Source organism: Tyto alba, unplaced genomic scaffold (genome assembly GCF_018691265.1).
Source record: "Tyto alba isolate M040663 unplaced genomic scaffold, T.alba_DEE_v4.0 Super-Scaffold_38, whole genome shotgun sequence".
Lineage (NCBI taxonomy): Eukaryota > Metazoa > Chordata > Aves > Strigiformes > Tytonidae > Tyto > Tyto alba.
Window position 1 is genome coordinate 6,344,450 of NW_024881313.1, and position 17,128 is coordinate 6,361,577.

At 41.3% G+C, this 17,128-nt stretch overlaps 1 protein-coding gene across 3 annotated transcripts in view; it reads right to left on the reverse strand.

Annotated features, from left to right (window-relative positions):
* STK31 (serine/threonine kinase 31) overlaps nt 1–14,408 on the reverse strand; it is a 43,322-nt gene extending 28,914 nt beyond the window's left edge. For all 3 annotated transcript variants that reach the window (XM_042802243.1, XM_042802244.1, XM_042802245.1), the window contains exons 1-10: nt 14,349–14,408; nt 14,161–14,218; nt 14,011–14,063; nt 12,483–12,581; nt 11,409–11,483; nt 10,511–10,669; nt 8,451–8,794; nt 6,414–6,582; nt 4,307–4,422; nt 3,308–3,467 (exon numbers count right to left, since the gene is read on the reverse strand). In XM_042802243.1, coding sequence (XP_042658177.1) covers nt 3,308–3,467; nt 4,307–4,422; nt 6,414–6,582; nt 8,451–8,794; nt 10,511–10,669; nt 11,409–11,483; nt 12,483–12,581; nt 14,011–14,063; nt 14,161–14,188 — 1,203 coding nt within the window. In that variant the 5' untranslated portion in view covers nt 14,189–14,218; nt 14,349–14,408. The remainder of the gene's footprint in view (nt 1–3,307; nt 3,468–4,306; nt 4,423–6,413; nt 6,583–8,450; nt 8,795–10,510; nt 10,670–11,408; nt 11,484–12,482; nt 12,582–14,010; nt 14,064–14,160; nt 14,219–14,348) is intronic.
* Nucleotides 14,409–17,128: the final 2,720 nt, after the last annotated feature.

Genomic DNA, 17,128 nt, shown 5'->3' on the forward strand with positions numbered 1-17,128 from the left:
AGGAGGGGGGAGGTGTGCCGGAGCAGAGACCCCCCTGTATCCTGTGGTGAGACAGCAGGGCGGCCCCCCTGCCACCCATGGAGATCTACAGTGGAGCAGGCACTGATTTATGGCCTGTGGTTTCCGCCCGCCTGATCAAGGTGCTGTGACCGAAGGAGGCCGGGGTCTCATGGGAAAAGGCAGCCCCGCTGCTGTAATTCAGCGCTGGGAGGATTGCAGCATGCGGGGGAGTCCCACGCCGCAGCAGCTCGGGAAGGGCTGCAGCCGTGGGAGGGAATCCAGTCGGAGAAAGTTGGTGACCCACGACGGAGCAGTGTGGGGAACGCTGCGGCCCATGGGAGGGACTCATGTCGGAGAAAGTTTGTGGAGGACTGTCTCCTGTGAGAGGGGGACCACGATGGAGCACGGGGAATAAGTTCCAGAAACTCCCCCCACCGAAGATAAAGAAAGTGGCAGCACTGACTGCACCCCCCATTCCCTGCCCCTGCGCCCCTGGGGGAGGAGGTAGAGATATCGGGAGCAGAGCTGAGCCAGGGAAGAAGGGAGGGGTGGGGGGAAGGTGTTCTCAAGATGTGGCAATGCTTCTCACTGTCCTACTCTGTTGCGTGTTGTTAGTGTCTGTAATAAATGTATGTTCTTTTTTTCCTTCCCCTAACCAGTCTGCCTTTTACTCGTGCCCATAAAGGGGGATTTTTTCCCCATCCCAGTCCTATCTCAAACCCCAAGCCTGGCTCTCTGTCCCTTCTTATTGCCAGAAGAGAAGGGAGAGAGAGTGGCTGCGTGGTGGTAGGCTGCCGACCAGGCCCAAACCACGACAACTGGATTTACACATACCTCATCTTAAGTGAGCAGGAAACAAAGTTAGTGACATTGATATATTCCTTTGTACTATCAAAAATATTTGTTAGCCTGTCTACAGTTAGTATAATTTAAGTAGGGATGACAGGCAGAATAACAAGCATACCCTTTTACTGCATGCGTCCTGGACACTTCTTAGATTTGAAAATACAGTAGTCAAGATTCTGTGGCATGTTACAGCATATAAAATAGATCTTTAAAAATCAAAATGATTCTCAGGGAAAAAAAAGTTAAGTCACTACACTGCGCATTAAAGCAGGACAACTTCTGTGGTACCACAGCTCTAGCATGATGCCACCAAAACTCTTGTTCTGTACCCTTGACCTACCAAAGTCTTCAAAATACTTAAGACAAATTCCACAAGAGCTTTGCGATGTCCTGCTTCCAGCTGCTACCAATTCATCTGGAAAACTAAATTAATTCTTCAGGGACCTCTACACTTCCATACATATTCCCACTTGAGAACCCTTTGCAGTACTCTGGGGGATACCCAACATCTAGCAGAACTCCCATCTCCTTTATTTTTCCCCATTTAAAGTATTTTGACACTACCATGACAACTTCTTCTCTTCAGAGAGCAGGAAATTTTTCCTAGAACAACGGTGACAGTCACAAGATTTCATGCCACCGTTCATTTACACCTTAGCTTAGGCAACCAGGAACAATGTCAGAATGGGCAGGGGAGGATGATAGGGGGGTGGTGTGGATTTCTGAACAAAATGAGTTTTCAAACTATGTGTGAGGCCACACCTTGCCAACACAAAACAGAGGGCTACACAAACACATATGGAGCTGCCAGAAGCAGTGATGTCAGCTCGTTTCAGTAGTATTTCAAATATTTTGGCAGTGTAACTCACTACAATGTATTATGCAGACATGACTTCATTGTTTGTCATTCACAACTGAAATTGGTGGCAATGTCCAGATTGCCTAAAATATTCCAACAAATTAGTCCACCAGAAAAACCTCAAGCACTCCTCAAGAATTAAACCTATTTTCATGACATTTCTCATAGAAGAACACTGCTTGCTGGGGTTAGCAACTCAGAGGAAAAAAAAAAAAAAAACAAAAACACCACAACCCTCACACATATTGTCACTTGAATGACACCAAAGCAATTATCTCCTCTATTGAACCAACACTTTGAGCCTCAACAGTCACAGCACAGGATCTGTCCCCTAACTGTTGTCCACATTAAGAGTTTTCTTTCCCTCTATCCCCAGACCGAGACAAAGCAAAACTTGGATGACAGGGCGAAAACAACTTCTAAGGCAGCCTTGCTTTGCTTGCCTGCTGTTACTCATCAAGGTTTACCGACACACTTCTTGAGCTCAGCCATCCCACGTAATCTCCAGAAAACTGCAACTGCTGCTACCGAACACAGGATGAGGAATTCACCCAAGGGAAGTTTGTGCACGTGAATCCTTAAGCAGCCCTGGCTCCTGGGTACCTCGCAACCTAGCTGTTCTTCTACATATTACTCCCATATACAAGATGCAACATTAAAATGTCATCTGCTTATTATCTGCTTATATCTTGGTGTTGTCAGATTTAAACATCTGGCTTTGCTGTAAGTGAAAAGAAATTATTTTGTTTAATAAAAACAATCAAATGTATGCCATGCTATAGATGTTTTGATACTTTTCTCTGCACAGGGAACAAAACCAGAACTTACTTGGGTTGTCCTCATGGCTCATTATTTTCTAGTCCATCTCACCAGCCATTACATTCAGTGTAACACAGCAACACTTCTTCAGCAAACATATTTAAAACGTTTTAGGTTATACCTGAAAACAGTCACATCAGATTTGCTGCCATTCTCCAGACACACAGCTACCATCCCTTCCCTGCCTCACCACCACTCCTGCCACAGACTGGGGAACCTGCCCGTCCCCAGAAGCAGCATCACCGCACACGAGAGACGGGGCACCCAACCGTCCTTACCAACAGCCATGCCGGCGTACCCAGGCAGGCTTTTTCAGATCTGTGGTTGCAGAGAAGTTGCACTAGATGGCAGCTTTCCCCTACACAAGTCCATCTTCCTACAGAACCACATTTGCATACCGCTCTCCCTACGCCTCCCCATGGGAGGGAAGCATGTACGGAGTAGTGGCATGCTGCCTTAACAAAAGGTTTTGAAGACAGACACTGGAGCTGCACAGCTGAAGCGGTTTCTATTACAGCACAGAAATCTTTTAGCCACCATGTTCTGATTTCCTTGTATTTCTTTACAAAAATCAACGGTGTCAAAAAGTCTGTTTAACACAAAAAAATAACACTCCACAAATACATCAGTTGTAGCAAAGGTAGCAAAGCCTTCGACGTTATCTAGCAAAGGACAGATGTTTCCATGCTGTGCTCATTCTATCCAGCTACACTTGTAAGACCAAAATACGCTGTCAATAGCTGTTAAATTATAGCTCTCAAGAAAAGAATAATTCCAACCTACCACATTTCTGCATAACTGAATCCTCTCTTGAGCCAAGTCATACTCTGTCCAAATCCTCTGCAATTTTTCCAAGGAACATGGAACAGAGAGACATCCTTCTGTAACCACTTGTATGGCTTGTGAGAGCTGCTCCCCAAAATGACTGTTCTTATTTGTCTGCCTAAGTTGTAAGGAGGAAACAACATTTTATTAGGATTTTTTTTTCCAGAACTCAAGCAGTTCAAAAATTAATGCTATTCAGACCCTTTGAACATATGAATTTTGAGATAGCACCTGTCATGTTAATAACCTAGTTTCTTTCAAAAGGTAGCTGCAGCAATTTGTCTTATTCAGCTGTTAATCTTTTTTTCAGGAAGAATGAAGAATACATTCATTATACCTCAGTATTGACAAGGCTGTATGTGGAAATTCCCTCCTGCCCTTAATTTCCCTTTTGTCCTAATTCCTCTCTCTCTTTTTTTTTTTTTTTTTTAGTCACCTTCCACAAACACATACATCAATATACATATTCTTTCTTAAAAGGGCTGATGGTCATTTCTCTTTCAAGCCTTCTTCTCACTGCAGTTTTGTCCCTTCTAAAACCTGAAGGGTAGTCTGGGCTACCCAAAGAGACCTCTCACAGCAATACACATATCCAAGGAACGCTGACTACTCAGTTACTTTTAACAACTAGCTGCATTTACTAATTAGCATAATCTCTGAAGATGGAACCGAAAGCTCTTTTTGCAACAGCTATGGTAAAGGCACAGAAGTGAACTGAAGTTCCTCAGATAAACACTGAGAAACATGGAACACATTCCAATGTGAGCTTCCAAAAAACTCAGGTTTCAGCCTTGCTTTTCGGAAATATTCCCCTCCATTTTGTAACACATTTTCCTTAAAAAATTAAGAAAGCAAAACTTTTGGGAAACAAAAAAGCATGCATGACTTCAAAAGATAAGCAGGGCAATGATAAACAGTACTATTAAAAAAAAAAAAAAAAAAAAAACCAAAACATACCTAACTTCTTTCAATGCCTTCACCTTAGCAGCCAAGCTTCTCATTTTCATTCCAAAATAAGTACGTAGGGTTTCCTCAAAACTTTCCGCAGATTTCCTGGATGCTTCCTTCTCTCTCTGAATTATTTATCATTTTTGGAGCAGTGTTTCAACAAAGACAGGTAAAGAGAGATCAGCAGTCACAACAGTCATCCAGGGTTACTAACACGCAGATCACAATTTAGACTTGAAAACTTGAGATAAACACATACATACAGACACACACAGAGCTGTCCCTCTGCAAAGCACTAACAAAATGCCTAGGTAGGCATACAAACCAGTAAGAATAATTTTATTTTAACAGCCTCTTCAAGGTTAATGGTTCATTTCCTTCCTCTCATTTCAGCAGCAATCTTTCAAGTGTACTTCTTCAATTACTCCCCATTTGCTACCAACTCCTCAGACAACATGGAACTTTTTCTTCCCTTGCTGAAAAATTCCTACTCACTAATTTAGGGAAATCAAGTGCAGGACTTCATTGAACTCCTTATTCCTATCTCTACCACACCTCAAAAGTGGTGCAGGAAAACAAAAGTCTTGCGGTACGTACAACCATCCTGACCCCTGATCTTCCTACAAGAAATATTCTTAAAACAAAATAAGGAATATTTTTGACCCCAGAAAACTCCACACACTACATCAGGCTATATTCCTCATGAGGCAACCTAAATTTAAAAGCTCTTACTCTCATACCACAGAGATGCATTTATAAACTCCACTTGAGGTAATGAAACACAGTCTTGAAACATCATTAGTAATTCAGACTCACTATATATTATATTAAAAAAACCAAACCCACCACCAAACAAAAAAAACACAGGACTTAAGTAGTTTTGTATTTGCAGATGAGCATCCAAAGTCTCATCATTGCAGGGTTTTTTATTCAAGTACCCCTCAAAGTCACCACCATGTATCACCCTTCTAAAACAAATCATTAACTAGTGTTTTTAGCAGGGAACAAATATTTACTTAGAAGAATATCCACAACCTTTTCTTTTAAAACAGTTTACTTGCACTCAACACAAAATAGTAATTAAAACTTGTAGAAAACAGGCTTAAAAAAAGAAATATATCATCAGACTATATGTAAGAAATGCTTCTAATAATTCCTAGCATTCAAGTATTTTTATTTAGTTGCAGACATGTATTCTGTTGCTTGTTAATTCGGTTTGTATAGAAGCACACAAACATCATGTCTTCAGTGGATGGAAAATGTGTGCAATGACAGGTTAGTGTATGTAGAAACAGAGGCATTCTAGGTAACAGGTAACCAAGTAGCAAAGCTGGTTATGAGTAGTTGTATTCCATAAGAAAAAAGAAACATCCATGTGCAAGTTCAGTTTTGGGGGTGTCAAGGGGATTTACACAACGGCAGATTTTCCTTTTGTATCTGTTAGAAATAGGAGTTTGCACAACATTTTCTGAATTCATGCAAACATAACATCCTGTCACACAATCTCTTCTTACTACTGCTGTTTATCACACTTAAAACCATTCACAGCATTTTTAAGTCTATCAGTAACTAAGTACCATGCTTCTCAGACAGTGCTAGGAACTTCCCCTGGAAAGAAACGTAAGCATCTTCTCTATTAAGCAACAATTAAGGAAATAATCACTTTTATCCACTTCTAAAATTCCCCAGCTACTATGATTCTGTGATGCTTAGGAATTTGCAGTCCAACACACACAAAGCTGTTTTTCCCTGTTAGTGAGCGGGGAAAAAAAGGCAAGGCTTCCTTATACACAAAGCATGTTTTTAATCATGAAGTGCAAAACTCCACATTCAAACTGAAAGCTTCCATCCAAACCAGCAGCTGCATCAGGCGTGGTGACCAGCCAGCACGCACACCGAGGGGAGCCAGGGCCCAACCTGGGCTGCACAACGTGTGCTAACACACACTGATGGCATTTCCCTGCATCAGGGCAACAAAAGTCTCCACTCAGCCAGTCTAATCCTTCTGTACTCCAAACAACAGTGCACAGCTGAATGGCAGTATGATGAAACCGTAAGACTGAAGCACTGTTCAGAAACACTCGCAACAAGAAGCATCCTCTGCATTTCCACATACCTGAAGTTCACATTTCAGCTGCTCAACCTTCAGTTCTAGTTCCTTCTGCCTCTGCAAGAGATTTACATTCTCCCTCCTGAGAGCTTCTTTCTGTTCGGACAGCTTCTGATCTAGTCTTACTTGTGCCAAGCTGGCGTCTGACACTGGGGTTGAAGCTAGCATTTTTTCCCTTTTAAAAAATGAATTAAGAGGAATTAATTAAAAAAAAAAAAAAAAAAAAAACACATACATTGTAATTTCAGTAATGGCCACAGAACACCACATCAAAAAGACTATAGAAGCACCTACACAATCATGCTTTACTTCTTCAGAATTTGTATTTCTCTCCTTACAAAGATTGTTACACAAGACCGAGGGAAAAAAAAAATACATAATTTGAAGTCAACCCTTCACATGTTTTCACAGTCATTAACTCAAAAGTCTTTCCCATGCAAAAAAACATCTTACAATACCACACTGAAGACCCAGAAAAGTCATGGTGCACTGTAATTCAAATCTTCAGTCTACTAAATAAGCCAAAGTACTTTAAGGTTAGTGCTTTGGATCTATACCCTACAAGTTATTTTTATAAGGATGAAGTGATGCGAAACCACCTGTCTCTGAGTACTGGGACGAAGTACCAAAGCTCCACTAGACCCCACATGAACTTCATCCTCACCTGCAAGGTTTTGGTTACATCCTAGCATCTTTCTTTCTCAATTTCCTTTGCAGGCATACCACCCCAAAAATGCCTGGGATATGCAAAAAGTTAAAGGACACCAGAACATACAGAAATGGAATAAAGAAACTACTGGCTGCCAGCTGATCAGGCCAGTCAAGATAGCTTTGTACACAAAAGCATCTCAAGACTGCATGCCACAAAACAAAACAAAACCAACAAGGCTATTTCTTTTTAAAATCAGATTCAGAGCCTATCTACTACTCAGAAAACAAGTCAGAGTATCAAAATAATTCAGGATGAAGTACTTTACTACAAATTTAGACTTTTTGAAGAGCACCTCATTTCATATTTGTATTTGTTAGCAGCATAGACTTGCCTAAATAATCTAGTTGTAAAAAAAGATTTGGATACCTTGCTGGTATGTGGAAAGCCATGCCCTCAGGTGATTCATTAAAGTGCTCAAGAAGCTCAAATTATGGAACGTTAGCAAATTCTAAGCAAGTTTTTTTTGAAGAACATTACTTCTCATACTATCTTAACTTTCTGAATGCCAAGTACCATCTTTCCCACCCACAAACATTTTTCTCAGCAGCCTGTTGCCATGGCAATCCTAGCAACTGTAGGATAAGTCTTTAAAAAGATTTCTGACAACAACTGGAACTGCCAACTTACCACCACCTCTTGTCAATGTAATTACAAGTTGCAGAGACACCATTATCCCCTAAAAGCTTGCTTCAAACTGTGATTGCTGGCTTGCTTTCATATAAGCACGCATCGTTATATTCCTACACAAATAAATCACCAAAATATGTTTGTCCTGCTAAGTAAGTGTACTTTTACATTCCACATTTGTGTCCAATGAGTTTTTAACAGAGGTAAATAAATAGGGGATAGCTACAAAATGACTCAAGGACAAGCTTATGGAAACTACAGAGATCCTAAAACGAAGATCATTGCATTGCTTATCACTGCAAAATCTGCTAGTGGCCCGACGTCCTGCAACCTTCACTTTCAACTCAGCTTTCTAGCATTTTCCCCTCTGCTTAGTAGCTGTTACTCCTTCCTTCTTTTTCAACATCTTGCACTGATACATAAGACCAGCCTGTCTCCGGAAATCAAGTGAGGAAGAACAAGCTATCCAACCAGCAACACCACAAAGGAACAGTTTTGTACTGGTTAATGTCTTAATTACCACCACCACAGCACGCACACACATTGAGCACCAGTATTACTTCATTCTGGAAAGACATAAATTGAATTTTGTGTTTTAGATACCCACTTCCCCCTCCATCTTTTCATATACACACATCCCAGCAACTGAGCTAATCAGATCACTCAACTCATACAAAGTTTTCTATGTCATCTCACTGCCTTACTTTGGTGCAAACACACGATTCTGACTCCTTGCGCTGGCAGCCACTTGGTCAAAGGACCCTCTTGGGGTGCTGTACAGCATGTTACCAGATCTGTTTATCCACAGTGGAACTGAAACTTTTATCTTCCGATGTTGGTTTTGCACGACATCTACTTTTCTCTCTTCTGCATCTTTAGTGATTCCTGGAGATGTGCATTTTTCAGCAAACCCTGCCCTGGCCACTTCTTCTCCAATATCTATTTTTTCATATTCTGCCTCGACAGTAATGGTACCATCTTTGTGCTTGGCTCTGTGACGTATTTTTATTTCTTTTTCAAAAACTAGACTGCTCAGGAACTTCTTCCCCTGTAAAATAAAAATACAATGAATTTGTGTACTGGACACTCTCAACACTTTTCGCTAAAGTCACCTACTTTCTTCTAAGAAAGGGAGGACACATTAAAGGCCAAAAGCCAAAGAGCTGGACAGATAAAGCTTATGTTTAACGTATTTATTCTGCAACAATGCTGTATCTGTACAACTACAACTGTACCTGATCTAAGCACTGTAAATGCCAGACTGGACTTCAACACCAATAGTTGTCCCTCAATACTCAGCTCTGAACAATCTGGTACCATTTATAAGTGACGTAAGTCCAAAGTCCCATCAACTCTCAACAGAAATTGGCAACCACATTATCCAAGGCTTTTAGAGGATACTAGGCCAGCTATTTAACAGTATTATACAAACTAATATGAAAAAAAATATTTGAATTATTACACTGTTTAGCAGCCTTTCGATAAGTAGTCCAGAAGTTGAAATAGAACACAGTGACAAATTAATTATTATGTTTACCTACCTTGTGGAAATCTATCTTAATGAAACTACTCACTTAGAACTTGGGAAGTGCCAGAATCGGCAGCTCTCAGTTGCATCAGTAATATCAAAGAAAAACAGCTTTGAAAGACTGAGGAGTACGTTCAAGACCTTCACAAGACATCTGGGAGAAAGTTATCTTTTATTAACTGGGGTTTTTTTCTTTTTGCCCAACCACTTCTGAAAACAAGCTGGTTTTGCTGAAAATTAAGAAGGGGTAGGGGCAGGAAGGCTACACAGACCAAGCAAATAAAGCTTTAGCTCAAGCAATAAGAACTGGTTTAAAAAAAAAAAAAAAAAAAAAAAAACAACACACTACACCACACAAACAAAACAAAACCCCTGGGAATAGAGTACAGAGATTTTCATCTGTCTTAAGCAATCACGTTAAGCAGTGTCAGTAGGACCACAGGGACAAGACCATACACTGGGGGTCTCAGGATGTCCTGTAAGTGATAGCTGCATATGACAAGGCAGGCAGGACAGCCACCTCCAGCCTCCTCCTCTGGCCACTGCTGCTCCCAAGCTGCTGGCCAGTGAAGCGCAGGCAGTGCCAGCGACAAGCCTGGAAGAAGTGTGCCATTAAGACTCTTAAGTGGGGTCTCAGAAAGGGAGACAGCCACTAGTAAAACTCGACCAAGGGTCACCAGCGCCACTCGGAAGGGCTCAAAGGTTTTACCAGTCCTGTTGGCACCAGCTCCTTAGCTTTTCACATTCACTGCTGGCCAGGGACGACAGGGTTCCTACCATCACTCACATTCACCTGCCAGTCTCTCTCCGGACCAAAGGTCCATACAGTACCCAGGCACACGGGATTCAAGCAGCTCACGGATGTAAGTCAATTTATCGCAGGTTCTGTGACCAAAGGAGGTATTTTTTCCCTCTGAAGGGAAAGAAACTGCAGTACTTTGTTTCCTCAGTGCCAGAACAAACTTGGATCAGACTGAAACAGACCTGCAGCTCTGAAGATGACAAAAGCATGCTCTAAAAAATCACCCCCCCAGCACAACCAGAACCATATGACAAAACTGTTTTAGTTTTTACAGGATGTTCAGGGCGAGGGCTCAGACAGTCCTTCCTAGCATGCCCTGCGTCCACAGTTAAACACCCAGCTCTTAGAATACTCCTCCTGGTGACACTGGGCTGGTATTTGGCAGCATCTATTACAGATCCCATCATCTAAATGCTTCAAAATCTGCTACTTACCTGGTCAAACGTGTTTAAGTTCTGATCATATGGTATCTGCAGTCCCCAGAGCCTGTATTTCTTGGCAACACTTGGACATTGCAAGTTTGGTGGAATTTCAACTATGTCTGATCTATTCAGAACCTCAGAATTTCCATAGTCAATGTACAATACCTGACACTGCAAGAATAATATAAAATATAAATCAGCAGGTTACATAAACCTCCTACAAAAATATGCAGACAACTACCAGAACATAAGCATTTTAACACACATGCACATTACAGAGATCAGAGTCTTCCATACTAAGCCTAGACAGCGTTCAAAGGGAGGAACTGAGTTCAAAAACTCTCTTATGTCGGCACCTGTCTGAAAGTTTAGCGCCAAAACTTTAAGTACCACAACAGATCTTTGCTACCATTTTTTTCTTTCCATAAGGGCTACAATTAAGAAGCAATCTAGACTTTCTTCAATGGACAGATATATAATCTAATGTTTCCATACCAACCAGCCTGTCTGGAAATTATCATTTTAATTAGGAACTGTATGTCACTTAATGCTGATTAACAACTCTTTCAGGTCATTTGCATCAGTGCTAACATGTCACACAAAGGCTGCCATTATCACCATTCAGAAGTTTTGAAATTAAATTACGTTGCTTAACAACATTAACTACTACTCATGAATCTCTTTCGCAAAAGATAGAAACAGCATTTTACAAGTATGTCATGTTTTGCCAGTCTTTTCATCAGCATTTTTCAAAATTACAGGTCACCTGAATTTGTCTCCCACATGTATATTCACTGGTTTTAAATGCATTCACATACAGCAAGTTTCAAGAAGAGGAGTTGCATTTATTCCTATCATCCTGCATTTAGAACTGATATTCAATTAAAGACTTCAAAAAAATGGTTCCTGCCTTTTCGTTGTTGATCACTTGCTGTACCATACATCTGTACCAACATCTATCTTCAGAAAAACAGCCGCCATAAATCTGGAAATTAGGAAAAAATCATCAAGAATAGCCCTCTGAAAATATAAGCATACCTCAAAACGGTATTGGTAATACATTACAAATCTTATTTTCACACTCTCCTATAATTATCCCAACAGCAGTATAAAAACAAAGTAATGCATTTGAGGGTCTATCTCTCACAACAGCATATGCTAATGCTTCAAAAACATAATTCTCTGCTCCAAAAACAAGAGCTCAAAGAAAGTCTCGCAACTAGAAAAACATCAACATTTTACACAGCAGACTCCAACGGTTTTTCTGTTAAACTGTTGCTACAACATTTTACTGACACTGATGGCTTAGTAAGCCCAACAAAGGCACAGGCCAGTCACACCACAAACATGCTGGGTCTGCTGTTGGTGCGTTGTTCTTTTTCAAGTGGAAATGTAGAAGGTCATTTACCTGCACACACCAACAGTTCGGACTAATCGTTTTATTTAAACCTTACTTTTCAATAAGCCATCAGTAGTTCACATACAAAAACAAACGTTGCTATCATTCTCTGTATGCTTGTCATAGAACTGCTATTAAATATGTCCTCTTTATCCTCCTAAGGGCACTTTGTCCAGTGTATTAAACATTACAGGTTTTTGTAACATCTCCCACACTTCTCAAGATGGAGCAAAGAATCACTCCTCCGAAAAACCACTGCTCTTCTTAAAGATAACCCATAATGCATACTGGATCAACGGAAGAGAATTCAGTGCCCTGTATATGACCTTCTTGTAGTATTTCCTGAAAGTTAAAAAGAAACTATGGTTGCATAATTTAACTGAAGTCTGAACTGCAAAAAGATTTAAACTTGCTTCCACAAAATAAGCATTTTCTTTAGGAAAGCCAGCAGTTCTTAAAGAGATCTTAAGAGACTGTAACCCACAGCATAATGAAGGATCAAAAAAATACCCCAAGAAAATGGTTGCATAGAATTAAGGCTTTTACATCCAGGTGAAAAAATAACTCTACATATACATAACTTACCTTACCAAAGTCAGGTTTGCTAAAAACCACATTAGCCCGAGGACAAGCTTCTGCCAGTGCACAACTTAATTTCAAGAGGTCTTCACATCTACTGACATTCTAAGAATTATGGACAGAGGGTATGAGTTATTAACTGTCACTTTTAATAGATGCCTGATGGCTCGTAACATTAGAAAAATTAAACCAAAACACTTGCACTGCTGTTGAGACAAATAATGACCCACCTTAAGCTTTCAATCTTCTTGATTTTAGCTGCATTTGTAAGCCTGCTCTCATTTTCTTCCAAAAAATTCATAAAATGGATCAGGGGCAGGGAACGTACCCCAGAGAAATAGTTTGCAATGAACACTTTTAGCAGTTTAATTACCAGCTTCTGTGAGTAGCATGCAGATCCTTCTTATCAACCCTTTCTCACAAGTTTTAGTATGTATTTGATGTTCTTTTTCTTTCTCTCCTTGATACAAGGAGGCAACAGCTCTGGCACAACCCTCGTTCTCTTTGCATGCAAGACTTGGGGTTTGGTTCAGCCGAGAGAAGCAGAGTCTTTCCAGTTACAACTTGATATCTGAATCACTGTAAAACTGGGTCAGTTGCAGTAACATGGCATTTACTAGACAATATTCTACTCACAATTCAAAAGAAATGATCCAGAGCTCAGAGCAGGAAAGGAAGCACTAGTGGAAATACACTCCTAACTTTTGTACCTTACAATATCAAATAGCACACTGTGACTAAGTCTCAGAATGCCAGGGTAAGAACCTAAAGGAGAATTACCTACGACTATTACATCTAACAGTCCCTTTATTAGAAGAAGCTATTCCATAAACAGAATGAGTAAGTTTGGTCCCCCTCTCCAAATTCCAATTAGGGACATGACAAGCAGCATTACCTCCTCCAGCTGGCTCAAAGCTACACAGGTGTTGGCTAATATGCCCACACCAATTAGCCAGCAGACCAAACGGAAACAGCAAGCTTTGGTACTCCTTCTGGATTTTTCCTTCTCCCTGCTGCACCCCCCACATCAGTGAGAACTACTCATTGTTCGGGGTTTTTTGCTCTCCCTCACTCTCCCCATCCAACATCCTCCTGCCCATGTACACAAAACCTGGAAGGACCCGGCATCTTTGAACCACATCCATGTCAACCTTCACTGAAACTTCCCCAAATGCTCAGCTGTTACAACATCCACCGGCAGCAGGGCTCCAACTGCCTCCTACAGTATTCTGCAGTCAACAGCAATTACTTTAACCCTCTTTTTTTTTCTTAACAAATATTCAAGAAAACCCAGATACAATTCAAATGCATGGATGAACAATTCTTTTGGACTTTTCGGAAATAATTAACTGAATTCGCTTTAAAAGGCAACAGTAATATTCGCAATTCTGAAATCTACATTAACATCTTTTTTCCCAACATCAAATTTATTTTAACGTTTATTCCCACTGCTACACAAACTTGCCGGAGGGGGGGAACCCACACAATAAGATTAAACGCCTCATTTAAAATCAAATAGTTCTCTTGAATTCACCTGTGCCCAAAATGTTACTGCATCTTCAACGTGGCAGCCCACAACATCTTCAACTTGAGAAGGTTAAAAAAAAAAAAAAAAAAAATTATTCTCAAGTGCAATTTTATGTTTGTTTGTTTTAAAAAAAAAAACACCTCTGCCTCACATTACCTTTGTCATGTTCTGTGTCTCCATCCATGACAAGAGATTCTGAACCACTACGAGGTACCTACAGTTAAAAGGGAAATGGAGGTATCGCTCCCCCTCCTCCCGCCCCACCCCCGCCAACCAAACCTCTGCCCGCGGACGGGCGCCCTTTTCTTCAGTGAAAAAAAAAAAAAAAAAAAAAAAAAAACCACCACGCCAAAACAAAACGACTTTCGACGCAGGGAAGCGCCGTGAGGGCGTCAGGGCCGCCCGCCGCTGCGCACCCGCGGGGGCGAGGCCCCGGTGCCGGCCTCCCCCACACACCGCCCGCCCCGCGCATGCGGCCGCCCCTCCGCCGCGCGCCCCCGCGCCGGCAGCCGCGGGGAGAGGCGGCCGCCCGCCGCCTGCGCGGGGGAAGGGCCGCAGCCCCCCGCGCGCTCAGCCGGAGCCCCGCTGCCCGGCGCCGGGCTTGTCCCGCCCGCCCCGCCGGAGCCTTCACCGCGCGGGCGGGCGCGCGGGCCGGCCGCCATCGCTGCACGCGTTGGTGGTTTTGAGGGAAGAACGAAGCGGCGGCAGCCTCGACCCGCCCTTTGAACGCCCTCCCGCCGGTTCCCCGTGGGCGACGCGTCGGCGCTTGCGTTTCTGTTTCGCGTACGGCGGTGTTTGCGGTTCTCCTGCCTTTGCCTAAGATGAGGATGAAAAGCCATTGGCGAGGTCTGGGTGCCGGTGTTAGGCACGGCGGCGTTCGGCTGAGCCCGGGACTTGGCTGAGGGAGGCAAGGGAAGGAGCGGGAGCGCTCGCTGCACAGCCAGGGCCGACCGGCGCGCGCACAGTGCCTGTAAAAATAAGATTTAAAACCAATGTAAAGCGAATAACGATCTATTCTACCAGAAGACAAATGCAAAGGGCTCAAGCAAGAGTAGGCTTGTAGACAAAGGTCGTATCTGTTGTTACTAAAAAAAAAACCAAACAGGTACACCTTTAGACTGGAAAACCGTTGTTGCTAGTTATAGTTGTGCAAATTAACAAATACTATCACTACCTGCAAAGTCATCTCTTTCCTTAGACCACACGGCTACAACAAAACTACCACTAGAGACTCCAAGGACATAAAGACGCAAGACCTGAAAAGTGTTTAATATGCGCAATGTGCTGTGAAGACACTGACAACTTGACAAAGTAATTCTGCATGGATGCCGTTGCTGGCTGTGAATTCACACATCACATTCCCCTCCTTCCCAAACCTGAGACAGACAGGCGCATTTTATATTTCGTATCAGAAAAACACAGAATGGGAAGGAGCCCCTTGCCCTCCACTTAGGATCACTGACCAGTCTCTACATCGCCCAAGGTGCATCTAAGCCTTTTCACAGGATGATTAAAACGAGTGGAAAAAAATGCTGCTCCACGCTCAAGCGGTGTTATAATAAAGGCAAAATATTGATTTGAAAGACAGCTATTTAAAAAATGAGAGGTGCTTAAGCACTGCCTAAGACCTAGGCAGTTTGGCTTTCAGAGCGTCGAGCGCTCGTGTGTACGACAACACGGCACGTCCCCCGTGCCAGATCCCTTGGGCTGGAGTCAGAAACGGTTAATGCGTCCAGCTGAACGACGGATATACACCCACAAATAAATCATACAAATGCACCGATAGCTTATCTGTCCCATGATGTTATGTTCAACGTTCATGACTGGTCAGGAAAACAAGCCATCAACGAGTACGCGTTAAACTGAGCTCTTCATTTAATGACCACTGTTAATGGCAAACATACCAGCATTTGGTCTCTGCTTTTACCTTTAAAAAAATTTTCTTTTTTAATTGAAGAATGGAGAGATTTTCCAATAGAATTGAAAGTTACAATTTTGGTCCTATAAAACGAAGGGTTTTTTTCTTAGGATAAAAATAAGAGTAATTCCAGTTAAGTGCAAATTCCACTTAAGACATGACATCAGTCTCTAATTTTCACAGCCAGCAACATTATGAGATATATTGTACCTGGCTTTTCATGTATAGATATGAATAAAAATTCTGCAAAAAAGTACTACATGAATACCAAGAAGTCTGAAGTATGCCTTTTAGTAAGGAAAGTGAGTGTCTTTTACTTGGACATCATCAACATGGGTGAAAAGTGGTCAGAACTCCTAAGCAATATTTAATGCCATCAATATTTTTATGATTCCGCTTGTTTTCCAACTAAAAAGTAATACCATTAAATAAATGTAGTAACTTTTTCATATTATTTAAGTGGAAATGTTAAATAAGTTTAAGCACAGAAAAAATTCTCTGAAAATTGGCTTTGATAAAACCAGCTCATGGTCGAAGTACAGTTTAGTAAGACTGAATTTGGGCAACATTTAAAACTGACAAGTATTTTTAACTCAAAATGTCAATAAAAGCACAATAAATACATTATTTCCTAAAAGTAAAAACTAATGTTATCAATCTAAAAAGAAACACAAAGTATGAGATTTTTGTAACTATTAAAACCTCTGTCTATAACAGTATTTTGCTGCGAGAAACCTTATCTCTGAAATACATACATATATTTCTGGAACTGCATTCCCTAATGGGTATAGTCACGGGGATAAATATGAAAATAGAACAAACTTCCGCTATTAAGCTTGTAATAATCTCTCTGAAGACTGAAATAAAAATATTTTTTCTACATATTTACCATTTTCTTTTACCAATGTTATTTATGCATTTGTTTCTTGCAATTCTATTGTGAAATCCCGGCTTACTTATGAGACCAAGTAGGTACGTAAAAATCATTGCTTATTAGGACCAGAAGAGGGAGCTCAAATTAATATTTGTATTTATTAAGTTAAAGCAGTATGTGACAGTGTAGAATTCAAAGGTAAAGGTACTTTTAAAGCATTCACTAGAAACTTTGATACATTATGCATTTAAATTAAAGTAACAGATCAGCCTCTCTGACATCTGTAGTAATGGCAGTATAGGTCAGAGTTAAGGTAAATGGCCTTTTTTAAT